The 22023-nt window shown below is 46.6% G+C and overlaps 2 protein-coding genes across 2 annotated transcripts in view; one reads left to right on the top strand and one right to left on the bottom strand.

The window, feature by feature from the left end:
* The first annotated feature begins 1265 nt into the window (after positions 1 to 1265).
* On the top strand, positions 1266 to 3358 carry LOC144275200 (uncharacterized). The gene has a single exon (XM_077834361.1). The coding sequence runs from the start codon at positions 1266 to 1268 to the stop codon at positions 3183 to 3185; it is 1920 nt and encodes a 639-aa protein (XP_077690487.1). The 3' UTR covers positions 3186 to 3358.
* Positions 3359 to 13689: 10331 nt separating this feature from the next.
* The window catches only part of LOC144273973 (uncharacterized), a 108453-nt gene continuing 100119 nt past the window's right edge, over positions 13690 to 22023 (bottom strand). Inside the window, 2 exon segments of the mRNA XM_077832701.1 lie at positions 13690 to 15140; positions 15291 to 15429. Of these exon segments, the coding sequence (XP_077688827.1) occupies positions 14501 to 15140; positions 15291 to 15429 (779 nt within the window). The 3' untranslated portion in view covers positions 13690 to 14500.

Genomic DNA, 22023 nt, shown 5'->3' with positions numbered 1-22023 from the left:
ATTAATATCAGATTGTCTACTCTTTGCAGTTGTTTTTCCTCTTTGTGACATGCCTGCAAACAGATAGCAGCATTCTCAGCTGTATTCAGGAGGATTACAGATTTCCTTCTTTATTCTTGGCCGGCAGGTCATTCAGATTGTGACTCTTACAACTGCATGTACCCTATACTCCAGGGTTTTTTTTGCTGGGCCCCCCTTTGAAAATATTTCAGGCTGTGACAACACCCCCCCACTCCCAGAAAAAAGTGATGGCAAATTACTGTAGATACTCATAGGAGCACTAAGCAAAGCATGTAATCATCATCTCTGCAGTCAAAAGCACTGAAGCCTTTCAAATAGTGTAAAGCAACAGTATGGTAGTGCCACCCTTACTTCTGCACTTCAGAGCTGGGTAGCCGGAGAGCGGCGGCTGCTATATTCCCCCCTCCCACTCCAGTTCTCCTTTCCTCCATCTGGGAATTTTAAATATGGTAACCCTAGCAAAGGATATAAAGGTTATCACAATATTTTTTGTGATCTCACGACTCCCCTACAATAGCTTTGTGACCCCCTTTTGGGTTGGGACTCTAAGTTTGTGAAACGCAGCTATACTCCTTTTGTAACTCAGTTGTGCAGCTAATGTGAGATGCCCCATTCTCAAAGTAATAAACTGGGTGTAAAATCCTGGAACGTTCTTTGTTGGAAAGACACAAAGAATGTGTAACAGACCCTGATCTTACACGTTTTCCTTCCCTCTGCAGGATTTCTGATTCACCGTCTGTGATCTCCTGGATGGAACAAGGGGAGGAGCTGTGGGTCCCAGATCTCCAAGGATTTGAGGGACAGGAGATCCCAGGAGGCACGTGCGCCAGTGGGGAACTCATTCAAGCAACTCAGAAGCCCTCAGGTGCATGAATTAAAAAGCTAGGATTCCCGCCAAAGCCCCGGAGTTCCCCCAGTTCTGCCTGATCTCACCCCAGGTCTCCAACAGGTATTGTATCCTCCTGGCAGATGCTGTTCATGGCTTCCTACTCACCTTTGTCATAAGCTCCCTCCCTTCCCCCTTCCTTTCTCTGGGGGTTCAGATAGTCTGAATTGGCAGGATTGGCTCCTCTTCTCTCTCCTCTGGGTGAGTTGGAGGGTTTGTGGAGGATATGATTCCTGTTTTTCATCCCTCATGATTATTTCACTCTCTTTGCAGTTCCCGTTCCTGAGACTCTTGTTCTCCCTGGCAGAGGCAAGGACTTGTGTCCGGATTCTCTCCATTTATTGCAGTTGCAGAGGGGATGGTAAATGAGGATGTGGAGGACAATCCCCAGCAGAACGTCCCTAACAAGCTGGGGCTGCAGGGGCTTGACCATGGAGAAGCTTGTGGGACTGACAGCAGCTCAGAAAGGCAGCAGAGAAACTGCTCAGGAAAGAGAGAGGTTCAATCCCTTCCGAGTGACAAAGGATTCAAGGGCAAGAATGTCCCCCAGAACTACCCCACTGGAGAGAATATACACCTGGATACAGAGTGTGGGGAAGCCTCTGGTCTGCACTCAGGCCTGGGACAACGTCAGACAGCCCAGTGGGGAGACAAACCCCATAAATGTGCTGAGTGTGGGAAACGCTTTTGTGGGAGCTCGAACCTGATTACGCATCAGAGAATCCATACGGGAGAAAAACCCTATCACTGCCCCGACTGTGGGAAATGCTTCAGCGTGAGATCAAACCTCACGACCCATCAGAGAATTCACACAGGAGAGAAACCCTATAAGTGCCCTCACTGTGATAAAAAGTTCAGCCAGAGCTCAGACCTCACTAAACACCAGCGAATCCACACAGGGGAGAGACCCTACGGATGCGATGCATGCGGGAAAAGCTTCAGTCGGCGCTCTCGGCTCCTGACGCACCAGAGAGTCCACACGGGAGTGAAACCTTATAAATGCCCTAAGTGTGGGAAAAGCTTCCGCGTGAGCTCCCATCTCACTAAGCATCGACGGACTCACACAGGAGAGAGGCCCTATCCTTGCTCGGAGTGCGGGAAGAGCTTCAGCCAGAGCTCAGACCTCACTGCCCACCAGAGGACCCACATGGGGCAGAGACCCTACGGATGCCCTGACTGCGGGAAAAGCTTCCGCCAGAGCTCGCACCTCGTTAGACACCAGAGAACCCACATGGGCGAGAGGCCCTTCAGATGCACTGAGTGTGGGAAAAGCTTCAGCGTGAGCTCAGAACTCCTCTCCCACCAGAGAACTCACACTGGCGAGAGGCCCTTCACCTGCTCCAGCTGCGGGGAGAGCTTCGGCCGGAGCTCCACCCTGGTCCTACACCAGAGAATCCACAGCCAGGAAAAGCCCTACAAATGCCCCGACTGCAGTAAAGGCTTTGGACGTAGGTCACTCCTCATCCTGCACCAGAGGATCCACCTTGGGGACAGACCCTACAGCTGTGGGGACTGTGGGGAGAGCTTTATTGACGGCTCCAACTTTGTGAAACACCAGAGAGCCCATGTGGGAGAGAAGCCCTACAAATGCCCCGAGTGCAGAAAAGGCTTTGTGCGCAGCTCGGATCTCATTAAACACCAGAGAATCCATGCTGGGCACAAGCCGTTCACATGCACTGAGTGCGGAAAGAGTTTCAGCGAGAGCTCCAACCTGCACAGGCACCAGAGGGCCCACATGGGTGACCGGCCCTACATGTGCTCCAACTGTGGGAAGAGCTTTGGCCAGAGCTCTGACCTCATCAAACACCAGCGCACGCACATGGGTGACCGGCCCTACAAATGCACTGACTGTGGGAAAAGCTTCAGGCAGAGCTCAGACCTGGTCAAACATCAGAGGATCCACAATGGAGAGAAGCCCTACAAATGCCCGGACTGTGGGAAAAACTTTAGCGTGAGCTCAAGCCTTGCCTTGCACCAGAGAATCCACGTCACAGTGAAGCCCTACGAGTGCCCTGAGTGCGGGCAAAGCTTCAGCGTGAGATCCACCCTGTCTACGCACCAGAGGATCCACAGTGGAGAGAAGCCCTTCAAGTGCTCCGATTGTGGGAAAGGCTTTGGCCGCAGCTCCAACCTGGTCAGGCACCAGCGGATCCACACCGGGGAGAGACCTTACCGGTGCTGGGACTGTGGGAAAAGCTTCACTCAGAGCTCAATCCTGAATAGACACCGGAGAGTCCACATGGGAGAGCGGCCTTTCCTGCCTGCTGCATCAAAGTGATGGACTAAGCCAATGATACCTTGGCCAGCTGGCCTGAGGGTTTTTGGCACTCGTTGCCTGGCCATACACTCCTCACGGCAAGAGACAGCTGTGACCCTGGGCTGGTGTGACTGCGAATGATGATTTTATTATCCATATAAATGTCTAGCCTTTTCCTGAATCCTAGTACACTTTCCTCCCCTCAGTACTTCCTTGGGTCTTTTCCTGGAGGCCTGAGTTCCCTCATGGCGGCTGAGGCCTTGTCTACACAGGAAAGTTAAGGTGTGAATTTAAACTGATCTAGTTATCCCTGTTTAACCCCCAGCCCCATGTGGAAGCTTTTATTCCAGTATAAGAGTGGTCTTTTTCCAGTTTAGTTTATATAGTTTAGCCACAGGAATTAAGCAAACTGAATACGGCACTCTTATGCTGGTATCACTGGCAAAACTTTCCCCACACAGAGAAGTCCTGGGGCTCTCTGGTTTCTGGAACTTTGTGGAGTAAGTTCCCCCCCTCCCCTTGTGTTCCAACAGTGGAAATGCATGGATGTCTTCTCAGTGATCTCACAGGCTTCTTCAGGTCGGTTCAAATCTTAACCCCTTCCTTGCTGCTTTCCCAAAGGTCAGCGTTAGCTAGCCAGTGGTGACAATGACTCAGACTTAGCTGAGTCCGTCACTGTACAGCAGCATCAGCCGCTCTCAGTGGTGGAAACAGCGCTAGGGACAGTTCAATGGTCCATGTTTGTTGGGGGTGGGGATGTTGATAGAAAGTGAGCTGAAAGGGGCTGTTCAGATAAAATACCCACAACAAACACTGGAAAAGGATCTAGATTCTACTCTCAGTGATGCTAGGTTGAATACTGAGTGGCCCCAGCAGACTCAGTGGAGTCACTCTGGATCAATCCTGGTGTAGGATAGAGTGGAATGTGGCCAGATGGGGTATGTCTACAAAACGGGAAAAGTAAAACCCATGGCGGTGAGTTTATGAGCCCGGGTCTACAGACTCAGGCTTGCAGGGCTCACACTAGGAAGCTAAAAATAGCTGTGTCCATGTTGTGGCTTGGGCTGGAGCTCGAGCTCTGAAACCCAGCCTGAGCTGGAAAGTCTACATGGTAGCATGAGCCCCGCAAGCCCCAGACTGTAGACACAGGCTCTGAGCCTCACTGAGATATTTTTGCTGTGTAGACGTACCCATGGCATTTAACGGTTTATTATCTCCTCTTACTCTCTGCTACGAACTCTGTTGTTACAGTGGGAGGGTATGTACGCCACAGGTATGTGTTTCCCCACTGGTTCCTATAAGGCGTCCTGTGTTAATGGTGTTGCTTTCTTGGCAGATTCAGCGAGGCAGGAAATACAGCAGCATTTTACCAGAGGAATGATTTTTTTCAGTGGAAATTAAAATATATTTCTGTGCAGAATGTCTTCCCCCAAATCAGGCTGGCAGTCTGGGGGACATCAGCACAGCCACTGGAGAAGCTGGAGATGCATTTGCCATAATCCCTGATATCAGTTATATCATCTCAGTGCTGCTTTGATACTTGTCATTTTGTTAAATATCCTTTTTCTTTGAGTGCATTTGTCAGTCCTTGTGTGAATATTGGTTTTGCTCGCTGTTCATGGAGGCCTGGTCCTCAGCTGCTACATAGCAACATAGAGCGATGCTGATTTATTCCAGCTGAGGTTCTGGCCCAAAGAGAGTACATCTGGGATGTTTTAAAGAAGCTTAAAAGCATATAAACAAGTTCTATGAGGTCACATCCAAGGTACCATTGCAGCATTGTTCTCTGCTGTATATTTATAAGACATCCATGCAAGAGATGTCCTCTGTGTGTCATGCATCCACAGGGTCTGGTTTAGGTCCAGCTGTAATCCTGAGGAGTGACTCCAATAGACTGCCAGGTCCCAAGAATTTTGGCGATCCTGGTCTCTCTCCATGGCTCCCTGCAGCAAGTCCAGCGGAGCCAGTCTCCTGTGAGAGACTTGTCCTGTACTCCTCCAAAGTGCAATGTTCGCTGTAAAGTATTTGCAGTGACACCAGGAAGCCTTTTCAAAACAAGGTAACAATTTATTAGTCAGCTGGCTCACAGAATCTGAAAGTCCTTAGGTTGCATAGAAGGAAAAAGAGGTGAAGACAGAATTTGGTCTGGCCCATGTCAGGGCTCTACCCACAAGCTGCTGTAAAATCCATTTGGGCTCTGTCTCAGTGCCTGTGTCTGTGGTTCCAAGTATATGTGTTTCAGAGTAGCAGCCGTGTTAGTCTGTATCCGCAAAAAGAAAAGGAGGACTTGTGGCACCTTAGAGACTAACCAATTTATTTGAGCATGAGCTTTCGTGAGCTACAGCCCACTTCATCGGATGCATTCAGTGGAAAATACAGTGGGGAGATTTTATATACACAGAGAACATGAAACAATAGGTGTTACCATACACACTGTAACAAGAGTGATCAGGTAAGGTGAGCTATTACCAGCAGGAGAGCCGGGGGGGGGGGGGGGGTACCTTTTGTAGTGATAATCAAGGTGGGCCATTTCCAGCAGTTGACAAGAAAGTCTGAGGAACAGTGAGGGTGGGGGTGGGGGGGGAATAAACATGGGGAAATAGTTTTACTTTGTGTAATGACCCATCCACTCCTAGTCTCTATTCAGGCCTAAGTTAATTGTATCCAGTTTGCAAATTAATTCCAATTCAGCAGTCTCTCATTGGAGTCTGTTTTTGAAGTTTTTTTGTTGAAGAATTGCCACTTTTAGGTCTGTAATCGAGTGACCAAAAAGAGATTGAAGTGTTCTCCAACTGGCTTTTCAATGTTATAATTCTTGATGTCTGATTTGTGTCCATTGTTCTTTTACTTAGAGACTGTCCAGTTTGGCTAATGTACATGGCAGAGGGGCATTGCTGGCACATGATGGCATATATCATTGGCAGATGTGCAGGTGAACGAGCCTCTGATAGTGTGGCTGATGTGATTAGGCCCTATGATGGTGTCCCCTGAATAGATATGTGGACACAGTTGGCAACGGGCTTTGTTGCAAGGATAGGTTCCTGGGTTAGTGGTTCTGTTGTGTGGTGTGTGGTTGCTGGTGAGTATTTGCTTCAGGTTGGGGGGCTGACTGGAACCAAGGACTGGTCTGTCTCCCAAGATCTGTGAGAGTGATGGGTCGTCCTTCAGGATACCAAGCTCATCTGGTTGTAGATTCTTGATGATGTGCTGGAGAGGTTTTAGTTGGGAGCTGAAGGTGATGGCTAGTGGCGTTCTGTTATTTTCTTTGTTGGGCCTGTCCTGTAGTAGGTAACTTCTGGGTACTCTTCTGGCTCTGTCAATCTGTTTCTTCACTTCAGCAGGTGGGGATTGTAGTTGTAAGAACGCTTGATAGAGATCTTGTAGGTGTTTGTCTCTGAGAGGTTGGAGCAAATGCGGTTGTATCGTAGAGCTTGGCTGTAGACAATGGATCGTGTGGTGTGGTCTGGATGAAAGCTGGAGGCATGTAGGTAGGAATACCAGTCAGTAGGTTTCTGGTATAGGGTGGTGTTTATATGACCATCGCTTATTAGCACCGTAGTGTCCAGGAAGTGGATCTCTTGGGTGGACTGGTCCAGGCTGAGCTTGATGGTGGGATGGAAATTGTTGAAATCATGGTGGAATTCCTCAAGGGCTTCTTTTCCATGGGTCCAGATGAGAAGATGTCATCAATGTAGCGCAAGTAGAGTAGGGGAATTAGGGGACAAGAGCTGAGGAAGCGTTGTTCTAAGTCAGCCATAAAAATGTTGGCATACTGTAGAGCCATGCGGATACCGATAGCAGTGCCGTTGATTTGAAGGTATACATTGTCCCCAAACGTGAAATAGTTATGGGTGAGGACAAAGTCACAAAGTTCAGCCACCAGGTTTGCCGTGACATTATCGGGGATTCAGTTTCTGATGGCTTGTAGTCCATCTTTGTGTGGAATGTTGGTGTAGAGGGCTTCTACATCCATAGTGGCCAGGATGGTGTTTTTAGGAAGATCACCGATGGATTGTAGTTTCCTCAGGAAGTCAGTGGTGTCTCTAAGATAGCTGGGGGTGCTGGTAGTGTAGGGCCTGAGGAGGGAGTCTACATAGCCAGACAATCCTGCTGTCACGGTGCCAATGCCTGAGATGATGGGGCGTCCAGGATTTCCAGGTTTATGGATCTTGGGTAGCAGATAGAACCTCAACCAGGGGTATTCTAGGGGTGTGTCTGTGCAGATTTGTTCTTGTGCTTTTTCAGGGAGTTTCCTGAGCAGATGGTGTAGTTTCTTTTGGTAATCCTCAGTGGGATCAGAGGGTAATGGCTTGCAGAAAGTGGTGTTGGAGAGCTGCTGAGCAGCCTCTTGTTCATATTCCGACCTATTCATGATGACGACAGCACCTCCTTTGTCAGCCTTTTTGATTATGATGTCAGAGTTGTTTCTGAGGCTGTGGATGGCATTGTGTTCTGCACAGCTGAGGTTATGGGGCAAGTGATGCTGCTTTTCCACAATTTCAGCCTGTGCACGTCGGCGGAAGCACTCTCTGTAGAAGTCCAGTCTGTTGTTTCAACCTTCAGGAGTCCACCCAGAATCCTTCTTTTTGTAGTGTTGGTAGGAAGGTCTCTGTGGGTTAGTATATTATTCAGAGGTGTGTTGGAAATATTCCTTGAGTCGGAGACATCGAAAAGAGGATTCTAGGTCACCACAGAACTGTATCATGTTCGTGGGGGTGGAGGGGCAGAAGGAGAGGCCCCGAGATAGGACAGATTCTTCTGCTGGGCTAAGAGTATAGTTGGATAGATTAACAATATTGCTAGGTGGGTTAAGGGAACCACTGTGGTGCGTTATTCCCCCTCCTCCCCCCCCCCCCGGCTCTCCTGCTGGTAATAGCTCACCTTACCTGATCGCTCTTGTTACAGTGTGTATGGTAACACCCATTGTTTCATGTTCTCTGTGTATACAAAATCTCCCCACTGTATTTTCCACTGAATGCATCCGATGAAGTGAGCTGTAGCTCATGAAAGCTTACGCTCAAATACATTTGTTAGTCTCTAAGGTGCCACAAGTCCTCCTTTTCTTTTTAAATGTGTGTGTGCGCGGGTGCGCTGTGTTCTAGCTCTTAACACCTGACACTTTTCCCCTCCAAAGCTTGTCTCTCTCACCAACAGAAGCTGGTCTCTCTACTACCTCTCCTCTTTCTTCTCCAGCTGGGAGACCTTCTCTCTGCAGGGAAGCCGAGCAGTGTGGGAAATCTCCTTCCTCTTGGCTGTTAGTTGCTAGGTGTTACTGTCCCGACCACCGGGGTTTACATTCACATGTGTAGACTTTATTTAGTTTGTTAATGATTCTGGTTTCCTGCTGAGTTAACAGCTCATTCCCTTTGCTTTACACTCAAGGCTTGTCTACACTTAAAACGCTGCTGTGTGGCTTGCACCACTGTAGTGCTTCATTGAAGACACTACCTCTGCTGACAGGAGGGCTTCTCCCATCAGCGTAGGTATGCTTCCTCCCTGAGAGGCAGTAGCTAGGTGGATGGGAGAATTCTGCGTCGTTCACAGGTGTAGATTTTCACACACCCCTTAGTAATGTAGTTATACCACGGCAATGCAAAGCCCAGAGGGAAACTGAGGCACACACAGGAATCATAAAAATATTACCAAAGCCCCCACATTCATCATATTATGGAAGTTATGTACAGAAGAGCATGCCCTTTCCCTAACACCACAGTAAACCCTACTTAGACAGTGTACGACAGATGGCATGTAAGAGTACAGAGTAAGAGTAAAAATTGCTGGCCTATATAGACCGCCAAAATTCACACCTCACTGAGCTTCATAGTTAGCTGTCCTGTACCTGAATTACCCCTAAGGGTATTTTGAATTACCCCTAAGGAAGGCTGCACAGTTGGGTGAAAGGAAAATATATAATGGATGGATTCTATTAAAATGAGTGAACTACACCCCAAAGGGAGCAGAGAAGTTGCATAAAAAGCGAAAGGCAAACATTTTCAGACTTAAGACTCATCGTTTGTAAAGCCACTCCGTGCTTAAACTTAAGAGTCGGTTTGCTTTTTACCCTTTTGCTGAATAGATTTTGGGAGGAACTTTATTTTCCAGCCCAGAGGCTTGTATCACCTGGCTCTATGCAGCCTAGTTGAGGTGTGTGCCTTGATACAGTCCTTAATTTCACCCCTTATTTTATTTGCATGCCTAACTGCTTTTCCCCCTCTGACATTGTGTTCACTCTTCCAGGCTGGCATTACTTTTTAAAGCTTTATTTAACTTATTTTGCAACTTTCTACTGCCTTCCTCTCCTCTTTCCTCCTCCACCTACCCTTTAAAACCAGAGCACAGGAATCCCTTATCCAAGGCTGGTTTCAGAGTAGCAGCCGTGTTAGTCTGTATTCGCAAAAAGAAAAGGAGTACAAGTGGCACCTTAGAGACTAACCAATTTATTTGAGCATTAGCTTTCGTGAGCTACAGCTCACTTCATCAGTTGCACTCCTTTTCTTTTTATCCAAGGCTAGGTCTCTAACAGGGGCGTTTTGTCTTCTGTGGGGATTTTTAGCAAATGACAGCTCGTTCTTGTCATAAGGGGCTCCCCTTGACTCCCTACAAAGTCCCAGGATAAAGTAAATTGAGCCAATTTGGCTAAAATTAAAGTTAAAAATTAAAAATAAAGGGTTAAGGAATCATTTATTCACCCATTCTGTGCACATACTCCTACCTACAGCATCCTGCCACCCAAGCCATGTGTTGATCACATGACAGGAAGTAGGAGACAGGCTGGTGGCAAGTATAGTGGTACTTGAAAATAGCCAGATGAAAACAAAGAACTTGAAAACAAAATTATTTCAACTTGACAGAAACATTGTGGTTGACTCAAAACTAAATGAAAAACCAGACCAAAGATTTCTAGTCGATCAAAATGTTTTGGAAGATTTGAAACAAAATGTGTTTGAGTTTCTCAGTTTCATTAAAACCAAAAAATCCATTATGCGCTCACCTCTGTTCTCTGCTACTGTTTTATTCTACTAATAAATGAAATAGTGATAGGAAGGGAAAAGTGCTAAGAGGAGGATCTGAAGTTTATACCTTTTTGGATAAAATCTGACAGAGCTTTTCTCACCAGCTGAACGTACTTTTATAGACTACCATGAAGTCATGGGAATGTTGAGAGAGATTATTATTTCAATGAAATAACAATTTTTGAAGCACAAATACCTGGAAGAAGGATTCCCCACAGCCTGTGGGGAATTCACTAAGATTAGCAAAGATTTTGAAGGTGCCAATCCCTACAAGACCTACAGGGATAATTTCAGGAGGTTTCACATAACTTAAAAGGAAGAGGGTTCTGTAGAAAAGTTCTTAGAAATGTACACAGTCCAAGTTTTTTTAAAAACCTGCCATATCTGATGGAGCAAACATGTCTCAGTCCTTGGGCAGATCTAATAATCACTGTGGAATTTGAGGGGAGCCCAAGGGGGAGCAGTAATGAGGTTAGATTTTAAAATGAAGATTTGATGGGCTATTCCTACCCACCCCCACTTTTCACCTCTCCCTGTGATGTCCTTACCTGCACATAGAAGACCATGGCCTGGTCTATACTACAAAGTTAGGTTGACATAACTCCATCTCCCTCCCTCCATTTCATTATGATTCACCCTTTCCCTTCATTGCAATGTCACCTCCAGAGAGACAAAGGGGAACCTAAAACTGTGACCATTTCATGGTTCCCTGAAACTGCTCTTTCCTGGGCATTAAAAATAGGTGAGCAGATTCCAAAGGGCTGTGAGACTTCTGACACCCAGGATTGAGCATCACTTTCCTGCTCTTCCCCAGCATTTTCTCTCTCACGCACATGGAGGCTCTGCCTCAGGAGCTGATGTCAGCTGAGCCCAGAGCTGCCTTTGTGGGCTAGTTCCAGCCACTGGAGAAAGTGCCCCACTCTGGTAGGCACAGAGGCAGATTTAATGAAGGTCTGTCCATGGCCCAGATCCCACTTGGGAAGCTGCAGGTCCAACTTCTGGATGTTGTTGCTATTGCTGCTACTCTCTGCATGTGACCCAGAAGCTCAGCTGATACTGGAGTGGAGGGAACAAGACACGCCCCCTCCATAGCAATTACCAGAGCCACTAGTGCTTGGAGCTAATTAAGCCCCCTCCAAACCTCACTGTATTCAGATACAGAGTTGTGTGATGGCCAAATTGAAAAAAATTTGGTTAGTTTCAGACTGAAAGTGACTTTTCCCTCACAAAAAACAAACAAAAACAGGTTGAAATAAAATGTGGATTCAAAATATTGACATTGCTGAAGTTTTTGTTTTGTTTTCAGCCAAACTGTTTCCAAAATCAACTTGAATTCTTAAGTAGTTTCAATACCCCCCAAAACACATTTTCGGTCAATCTACTATTCACTGCAAAAAATAAAAAATTCACTCAGCTCCAACCCAGCTACCCTAAAGCAAAGCAATCCACTTTTGAAAACTTGTGCATCAGACATAAACAGATACAAGCATCTCCTAAAGTTGAGGTATGACCAACTTCCAGATGAAATTTCTGTGGGGCAGCAGAAGAAAGAGAGACTTCAGCTTGGAATCGCTAAAGACCAAATCCTGAGATCAAGGGACCTTTGCTGAGAAGAAAAGGATTACTTGTGGCACCTTAGAGACTAACCAATTTATTTGAGCATGAGCTTTCATGAGCTACAGCTCACTTCAACTGTAGCTCACGAAAGCTCATGCTCAAATAAATTGGTTAGTCTCTAAGGTGCCACAAGTACTCCTTTTCTTTTTGCGAATACAGACTAACATGGCTGTTACTCTGAAACCTGTCATTTTGCTGAGAAGGGAACTCAAAATTTACATCTCAATAGGCCACTTCAATCTTGAGTGGTATCCCCTCTTCTCCATGCCTAATCATTTTTAAATTGCATATCAGGGCAGGGGACATGCTCTGGCAATGAGATCTGGGGAACAGTCTCCCCAGTGGAAAGAGTGGGAAGCCCGGGTTTTAGCACGGACAGTCAGTTGAAGGTTTTGGAACTAATGTGTAGTCACAAGCGACCTGATTTTTGGAGAGGGTGAGGGATGGGTGGTGTTTCAAGTCGCAGTTTTCCAACCCAGCAACACTACTACAAGCCAGGTGCCCCATCCTCATGCACAATATCCACAAGCGTTGATAAGCACATTTTAAATGTTTTATTTGCAGTCATAAGGGCTGGACATTTTTTTCTTTAAAAACCTGATTATTTATTTGTATCACCACAGTGCATAGGAGCAGCTCTATATTTAGGTTCTGGAACAATTCTGCAGCAAGGGGTGGGAGTGGGGTGGATTCGGCTGTTAATGCCACAGCCACAAAATTGCAGACAACCTGCAGAACACGCCCGCTTTGCTGAGGGAAACAGAAAGGATGGGAGCAAATGGACATTTTCCACTTCTAACTTTGCTTATTTTATTATACTCCATTTCAAATTAAGTAAACTGGGAATTTATAATCCAGGAACTGTAATTTCAATGTAGATACCCTGTCAGTACTGCTAACTCATACAAGGAGCAGATTAATTCCTCAATTGATTCTCTTGTTATGTAGTTTTATACTGAACCCAGGTATTTTACACTCCACCTAAATTAATAATTATTTACACCTGCCTTATGCTGGGATTAACTCTTTGATACTTGCTCCTAGAAGAATAAATGACATTGAAAATAAAGCGAGTCGTGACAGGAGAAATACAGCACATGTGATAACTCAGATTCTAACTGGGGCAGGTATAAGGAATTCAGCCAGGGAGCTATCTTAGTCATAGGATTTTTTAATGGGTATATGTCAGGGGTAGCCAAACCACAGCTCGTGAGCCACATGCAGCTCTTCTACAATTAAAGTGCAGCCCATGGAGCCCCCGACACCCTCCTATTCTCTGCCTACCAGATTGGAGGCAGGGAGAGCTTAGGGCTTCTGCGCTGTGGTGGGGAGAGGGCTTCTGCCCTTCAGCCAGGTGGTAGGGCTAGGGGTTTCGGCCTCACAGTGCACGCTGGCCAGGGCTCGGAGCTTCAGCAGAAGCACAGGTGCGCTGCATCTCTCGAACTACTGAAGATTGTCGTATACAGCTCAGAGGGTCAGTAAGTTTGGCTACCCTGGCATATGTATATGTCAGAGTTATTATAGTGTAATGCATTAAGAATGAAACTAAATGGGCAATAGTAACGTATTGATGGTTCTGTGAGGGTGACTATATCAAAAAGCAGACCTCTGATGTAATTACAGTCACTAGAGCCTTGGGCAGATACAAAATTTGTATCTGTATCCGATCTGTGGTCTGCAAACATGATCTGCAGATATCAAGCAGATACCAAGTGGATATCTGCAGATTTTCAGGGCTCTGGGTATAAAATTTGGATCCGTATCCATCCGCAAGCATGGTCGATATTCATGGATGCAGATATACGCAGATTTGCAGTGCTAGGACAGTGTTATCAACAGACTTTCCCACAGGCCCCAATCTCACCCCATTTTCACTTGTGTTGTAAGACTCAGAGTTTAGGAAACTCAGTTACACTTTATTCCTCTGCATTTCAAGTAAGAAAAAACCACATCATCCCAATTCTGTCTCACATGTCCAGTTCAGGACATTGCAAACCCAAACCACTCCACCAGTGCTCCTGAATGTATCAGTTTTCTTAACTAGAATACAGTTAAGAATAAATCAGAAACTGCAGCAAACAAAAGAAAGATGGTTCTAGATAAAAAAGAAAAGCAAAATAAGAAAGGTAAATGTAAGAGCTTAACAGAGAATATTCAGTTTGCTGAAAGTAATAGTCAAATCCAGTTAATTCAATACAATAATCAACCTGATCGCTATGAGTGAATCTTCTGTTCAGGGAAGCTGAGTTAGTTACCAGTTTTAATAACTCCCCCAATGGTCCAGGAGGTCAGACTTCAAAGATTTGACATCTATATAGCCAGGTTTGGGAGTTTTGCATTAAATCACTCCCTACAGGCTTGAAGAACGCATGAAAACACATGCCTGCATCGATACAAAGTACTATGAACATTCCGCAGATTCATGTGCATGATCTCTCTCAGTATAATGGTCTTTGAAGATATGCCTATGTTCATCACCTGTGTCACAACTCCCAAGCAACTGTGCCCTCCAGAACCATCCTCTCTGGTTCCCATCCTCCCTGCTGCTATCTCTTGACCCCAGGCATACATTGGAGCCAAAGCCCAGATTCTCAAAAGCTATTTATGCTCCTGACGTCTATTGATTTCAACAGAAATTAGGAGCCTCACTACCTTTGATTAACCGGGTCCAAACACAGCCATCGTTAACGGGAAAAGGCCAGGGTATTATTCACCATGGCTAGGTTGGAGCCAGGCTTTTTTTATACAGAGTTTGCCTCTGGTGTGAGTTCTCTGATGTCGAACGAGGTTTGAACTCCGGGTCATGCTCTTCCCACAGTGGGAGCACTGATAGAGTTTCTCTCCTGTGTGGGTTCTCTGGTGGGCAATAAGGTTTGAGCTCCGACTGAATCCTTTCCCGCACTCGGGGCATTTATAGGGCTTCTCTCCTGTGTGGATTCTCTGATGTGTAATAAGGTCTGAGCTCTGACAGAAGCTTTTCCCACAGTCCAGGCACTTGTAGGGTTTCTCTCCCTTGTGGAACCTCTGATGTCTAATGAGGTGCGACATCTGACTGAAGCTTTTCTCGCAGTCGGGGCATTGGTAAGGTGCCTCTCCAGTGTGGGATCGATGATGTGCAACAAGGTGTGAGATTCTATTGAGGCTTTTCCCACACTCAGAGCATGTGTAGGATTTCTCCCCTGTATGGGTTCTCTGGTGTGTAATAAGGTCTGAGCTCTGACAGAAGCTTTTCCCACAGTCCAGACACTTATAAGGCTTCTCTCCTGTGTGGAACCTTTGATGTCTAACAAGGTGAGACATTTGACTGAAGCTTTTCTCACAGTCCGGGCATTTGTAAGGCATCTCTCTACTGTTCACAGTAAGGTGTGAAACCCCCCGGAGGCTTTTCCCAGAGTCGGGACACTTATATGGCTTCTGGCCCGTGTGCGATTTCAGATGATTAATAAGCTGTGAGTTGCGACAGAAGTTTTTCTTGCAGTTGGGGCATTTATAGGGCTTCTCACCAGTGTGGATTCTCTCATGTGTAGTAAGGTGGGATCTCTGACTAAAACTTTTCCCACAGTCCAGACATTTATAGGGTTTTTCTCCTGTATGGATTCTCTCATGGGCAGTAAGGTGTGATCTCCAACTAAAGGCTTTCCCACATTCAGCACACCCGTAGGATCTCTCCCCCATGTGGGCTCTGAGGTGGCTCGTGGTTTCATTAAGAACATTGAAACCTCCCTGGTAGGCACTAGATTTTTCCTCTCTCTCCCCTTTGTGGTTTCCCTCCTCCCTCTCTGATATGTGCTGACTCTGCTCAGGACTCTGGGAAACATTTCCTTTGGCTCTTTCTGAAAATGTCCCATTTTGGTCCACTTGCTCAGGATCTTCCGGAGGAGCACCTGTAAGATAATAGGGCAATAAGTAGTAGCCAACTTGGGATTTGTCAAGAACAAATCATGCCAAAACAACCTAATTTTTTTTTTGGACAGGGTTACTGGCCTTGTGAATAGGGGGAAAGCAGTAGATGTGATATATCTTGATTTTAGTAAGGCTTTTGACACAGTTCCACATGATATTTTCATAAGCAAACTAGGGAAATGTGGTCTAGATGAAATTACTATAAGGTGGGTGCATAATTGATTGAAAGATCATATTCAAAGAGTAGTTATCAATGGCTCACTGTCAAACTGGGGGATGTATCTAGTGGAGTCCTGCATGGATCTGTCCTGGGTGCAGTACTATTCAACATTTTCATTAATGACTTGGATAATGGAATGGAGAGTATGCTTATAAAATTTAGGGATGACACCAAGCTGGGTGGGAGTGGGGGCATGTACTTTGCAGGACAGGTTTAGAATTCAAAATTACCTTAATGAATTGGTCTCAAATCAGCTAGATGAAATTCAGTAAAGACGGGAGCAGAGGGAAATAATCAAATGCACAGATACAAAAATGGGGAATAACTGACTTCAGCGGTACTGCTGCCTAGAGGATCTGGGTGTTATAAGGGAATCACAAATTCAGTACGACCCAGCAATGTCATGCAGTTGCAAAAAAAAAAAAAAAAAAAAAAAAAAAAAAGGCTAAAATCATTTTGGGGTATATTAAGAGGAGTGTCCTAAGACAGACAGCAAGTAATTGAGCACTGGTAAGGCCTCAGTTGGAGTGTTATGTCCAGTTATTAGGTGCCTCACTTTAAGAAAGATGGCATGGACATAAAAATGCAAATAGGCTTGGAATCGCAGTAACTGTTTGGGCACCTAAAAATTAAATGCCGAGACGCTGAACATCATAATGCCTGACTTACGTGCCTAAGCTCCGAAACAATTCATGGGGAGAGACAGGTGCCTTAGACTGCAGTTGACAAAACCCAGCATGGTAGGTAGGGAGCTAGCTATGCTACCCAAAGTGTGAAGCCTCACCCCTCTCACAGAGATAGGCACCTAAGTCCAGGTTGCAGAGCAGTGCCGGGAACCATCTTTGCAGTTGGGTTCCTATGTCATTTTTGCAAGAGGCAGGTGGAGGGGTGGGAGGAGCTCCTCATAACTTTTAGCCCAGGATCCAGTCCCCCTGCTCCAAGTGACTTTTTAATTATTTATCCACGGTGCAACAGCTTCCACAAGAGTGAGGGACTATCCCATAGCTCAGTGGTTAGAGCACTCACCTGAGATCTCCTTGCAAATCCCTTCTCTGCTTCAGATGGAAGGGGCCTTGAACCGGGTCTTTCCTATGTCCCAAGTGAATACCCTAAGGCTAAGTACACTGGGCTAAGGTTTTTAGTGAGGTTCTCCTCTCCCCCACCACTGACTGTTTTGTGTAAAGTTGCCTGAGGGGCCTGATCCGGTAGGCGGCCTCTGAGCACGATGACTGGCTCAACACCTGCACACAACTGAGGCAGCTCCATGCCTGTCTTTCCCTGGTTTGTAAGTCACTCTGGGGCTTAGATGGGAAATAAGTATCCAGATTCTTAGAGGGAGGCAGTAGTGTGCACACCCAGAGGAAGAAACGTAGGTGCGTAAGGAACTTTGCCTGCCAAACGTAGGCACTGAGTGAGTGCGCGGGAGTTTGGTGCATCGCAGTGGAGCGTAATATAAGAATTTAGGTGCCTAAACTCTTTTGGGGTATCCAGGCAGACATGGGCAAATTGGAGAGTCAAGAGGGGAAACACAAAAATGATCAAAGGTTTTAAAAAAAAAACTTGCCCTGCGAGGAAAGGTTGAAGAGAAAGAGGAAAAACTTGGAGATGGGCCCTGTTAACAGTCGTTAAATACGTTAAGGGCTGTTATAAAGCGGGCCACCTGCTTCGAGCCAGCAGCCTTATAAAAAGGCAGCCAGTTGCGAACTGAGTGAGCAGCGAACAGAGGACAGGCAAAACAGAGGGAGTTTGCCTGCGGGGAGTTCGTTCAGTGTTTTTTGCCTTTCAGGCTCCTGTGAGCAACATCTGAGGAGCCACTCCGAAGGAAGACATGGAAAGTGAACGGTCAGCTGATGTGACCTGCTCAGAATGTGCCATGTTTGTCTTTCTCCCAGAGGACAGAAGTGATTTCGCCTGTATGAAGTGCAAGCTGGTCTGCATACTGGAAGAGAAGGTTAAAGGACTAGAGAACCAAGTATCAACCCTGTGTTGCATCAGAAAAAAATGAAGGTTTTCTGGATAGAAGTCAGTGTTTAGTTCTGGAAGTACACCATGATGAATAATCAGAGAGGGCAGTGCAGAACGGGGAAGAATATTGGCAGCGTGTGACCTCCAGAAGAAGAAAGAGGAGAAGCTGTGAACCCCCAATACACAGATAGAGATATGAAACCGTTTTCAGGCTCTCTGCACAGGTACTACTGTGGAGAAGGATTTGGAAGAGCCCTCTGGGGGAAGGAATCAGAAGGAGACCCCATCGGCCGGAAGGCATGGGATGCATTGTCCTAGGGATGGGGGGGTTCCATGATCACCACTCCCAAGAGGAGGAGATGAGTAGTGGTGGTCAAGGACTCCCTCCTAAGGAGGAACGGAGTCATCCATCTGCCGACGAGACCAGGAGACTCGAGAAGTATGCTGCTTGCCTGGAGCTAGAATCCAGGATGTGACGGAGCGTTTGTCGAGACTGAACAAGACCTCGGACCGCTACCCCTTCCTACTTCTCCACGTGGGCACCAATGATACTGCCAAGAATGACCTTGAGTGGATCACTGCAGACTACGTGGCTCTGGGAAGAAGGATAAAGGAGTTTGAGGTGCAAGTCGTGCTCTCAGCCATCCTCCCTGTTGAAGGAAAAGGCCCAGGTAGGGACAGTCGAATTGTGGAGGTGAATGCATGGTTACACAGGTGGTGTCAGAAAGAGGGCTTTGGATTCTTCAACCATGGGATGCTGTTTCAGGAAGGATTGCTAGGAAGAGATTTGCTAACCTAGTGAGGAGGGCTTTAAACTAGGTTTGCCGGGGGATGGTGACCTAAGCCCAGAGGTAACTGGAAGAGTGGGATACTGGGAGGAAACACAAGGGAGGAGGGTACAAGATGGGAAGCCTCCTGATTCATACTGAGAAAGTAGGGTGATTGGCTAGTTATCTTAGGTGCATGTACACGAACGCAAGAAGCCTGGGAAACAAGCAGGAAGAACTGGAAGTCCTGGCACAATCAAGGAACTATGATGTGTTTGGAATAACAGAAACTTGGTGGGGCAGTTCACATGCCTGGAGCACTGTCATGGATGGGTATAAACTGTTCAGGAAGGACAGGTAGGGGAGGAAAGGTGGAGGAGTTGCACTGAGTCAACAGTGTGCCCTTGTTGCCAAGAAGGCCAATGGCATTTTGGGATGTATAAGTAGGGGCATTGCCAGCAGATCGAGGGACGTGATCGTTCCCCTCTATTCGACATTGGTGAGGCCTCATCTGGAGTACTGTGTCCAGTTTTGGGCCCCACACTACAAGAAGGATGTGGAAAAATTGGAAAACGTCCAGCGGAGGGCAACAAAAATGATTAGGGGACTGGAACACATGAGTTATGTGGAGAGGCTGAGGGAACTGGGGATGTTTAGTCTACGGAAGAGAAGAATGAGGGGGGATTTGATAGCTGCTTTCAACTACCTGAAAGGGGGTTCCAAAGAGGATGGTTCTAGACTGTTCTCAGTGGTAGCGGATGACAGAACAAGGAGTAATGGTCTCAAGTTGCAGTGGGGGAAGTTTAGGTTGGATATTAGGAAAAACTTTTTCACTATGAGGGTGGTGAAACACTGGAATGAGTTACCTAGGTAGGTGGTGGAATCTCCTTCCTTAGAAGTTTTTAAGGTCAGGCTTGACAAAGCCCTGGCTGGGATGATTTAATTGGGGATCAGTCCTGCTTTGAGCAGGAGGTTGGACTAGATGACCTCCTGAGGTCCCTTCCAACTCTGATATTCTATGATTGTATGTAAGACAGCGGTATGATTGCTCAGAGCTCCAGTTTGAAACTGGAGAAAAGCCTGTTGAGAGTCTCTGGGTTAAGTTTAGAGGCGAGAGCAACAAGGGTGATGTTGTGGTGGGTGTGTGCTATAGACAAGCGGATCAGAAAGATGACATAGATGAGGCTTTCTTTGGACAACTAACTAAAGTTTCCAGATCACAGGCCCTGGTTCTAATGAGGGACTTCAATCACCCCGACATCTGCCGGGAGAGCAATATAGCAATGCACAGACAATCCAGAAAGTTTTTGGAGAGTGTTGGGGACAACTTCCTGGTACAAGTGCTGGAGGAACAGACTAGGGAATGTGCTCCTCTTGACCTGCTGCTTACAAACAGGGAAGAATTGGTAGGGGAAGTAGAAGTGGGTGGCAACCTAGGCAGCAGTGACCATGAGATGGCTGAGTTCAGGATCCTGACAAAAAGGAAGAAAGGAGAGTAGCAAAATACATACCCTGGACTTCAGAAAAGCAGACTTAGACTACCTTAGGGAACTGATGGGCAGGATCCCCTGGGAGGCTAATATGAGGGGGAAAGGAGTCCAGGAGAGTTGGCTGTATTTTAAAGAAACCTTATTGAGGACGCAGGAACAAACCATCCCAAAGTGCAGAAAGAATAGCAAATATGGCAGGCGACCAGCTTGGCTTAACAGTGAAATCTTCGGGGAGCTTAAACTCAAAAAGGAAGCTTACAAGAAGTGGATATTTGGACAGATGATTAGGGAGGAGTATAAAAATATTGCTCGAGAATGCAGGGGTGTAATCAGGAAGACCAAGGCACAATTGGAGTTGCAGCTAGCAAGGGATGTGAAGGGTAACAAGAAGGGTTTCTACAGGTATGTTAGCAACAAGAAGGTGGTCAGGGAAAGTGTGGGACCCTTTCTGAATGGGGGAGGCAACATAGTGACAGATGATGTGGAAAAAGCTGAAGTACTCAATACTTTTTTTGCCTCTGTCTTAACCGACAAGGTCAGGTCCCAGACTGCTGCACTGGGCAATACAGTATGGGGAGGAGGTGAGCAGCCCTCAGTGGTGAAAGAACAGATTCAGGACTATTTAGAAAAGCTGGACATGCACAAGTCCATGGGTCCGGATCTAATGCATCCAAGGGTGCTGAGGGAGTTGGCTGATGTGATTGCAGAGCCATTGGCCATTATCTTTGAAAACTCGTGGCGATCTGGGGAGGTCCCAGACGATTGGAAAAAGGCAAATATAGTGCCCATATTTAAAAAAGGGAAGAAAGAGAACCCAGTGAATTACAGACTCGCTTCAGTCCCCGGCAAAATCATGGAGCAAGTCCTCAAGGAATCCATTTTGAAGCACTTGGAGGAGAGGAAGGTGATCAGGAACAGTCAACATGGATTCATCAAGGGCAAGTCATGCCTGACCAACCTGATTGCCTTCTGTGATAAGATAACTGGCACTGTGGATATGGGGAAAGCTGTGGATGTGATATATCTTGACTTTGGCAAAGCTTTTAATATGGTCTCCCACAGTATTCTTGCCAGCAAGTTAAAAAAGTATGGATTGGATGGACTATAAGGTGGATAGAAAGCTCGCTAGATTGTCGGGCTCAACGGCCGGTGATCAACAGCTCCGATATCTAGTTGGCAGCCGGTATCAAGTGGAATGCCCTAGGAGTCGGTCCTGGGGACGGTTTTGTTCAACATCATTATCAATGATCTGGATGATGGGATTCATTGCACCCTCAGGAATTTTGCAGATGTCACTAAGCTGGGGGGAGAGGTAGATATGCTGGAGGGTAGGGGTAGGGATAGGGTCCAGAGTGACCTAGACAAATTGGAGGATTGGGCCAAAAGAAATCTGATGAGGTTCAACAAGGACAAGTGCAGAGTCCTGCACTTAGGAAGGAAGAATCCCAAGCACCGCTACAGGCTGGAGACCAAGTGCCTAGGCAGTAGTTCTGCAGAAAAGGACCTGGGGAATTACAGTGGATGAGAAGCTAGATAGGAGTCAACAGTGTGCCCTCGTTGCCAAGAAGGCCAATGGCATATTGGGCTGTGTTAGTAGGAGCATTGCCAGCAGATCAAGGAAGTGATTATTTCCCTCTATTCGGCACTGGTGAGGTCACACCTGGAGTATTGCGTCCAGTTTTGGTCCCCCCACTACAGAAGGGATATGGACAAATTAGAGAGAGTCCAGCGGAGGGCAACAAAAATGATTAGGGGGCTGGGGCACATGGCTTACGAGGAGAGGCAGAGGGAGCTGAGGTTATTTAGTCTACAAAAGAGAAGAGTGAGGGGAGATTTGATAGCAGCCTTCAATTATCTGAAGGGGGGTTCCAAAGAGGATGGAAC

This window comes from Eretmochelys imbricata, chromosome 14 (assembly GCF_965152235.1).
Source record: "Eretmochelys imbricata isolate rEreImb1 chromosome 14, rEreImb1.hap1, whole genome shotgun sequence".
NCBI lineage: Eukaryota > Metazoa > Chordata > Testudines > Cheloniidae > Eretmochelys > Eretmochelys imbricata.
Note: the sequence above shows the minus strand (reverse complement) of the source record. Positions and strands in the feature narration are given on the sequence as shown.

Bases quoted from the DNA above. Each gene is read 5' to 3' on its own strand.
- LOC144275200 (XM_077834361.1), top strand. From the start codon at position 1,266: ATGGTAAATGAGGATGTGGAGGACAATCCCCAGCAGAACGTCCCTAAC.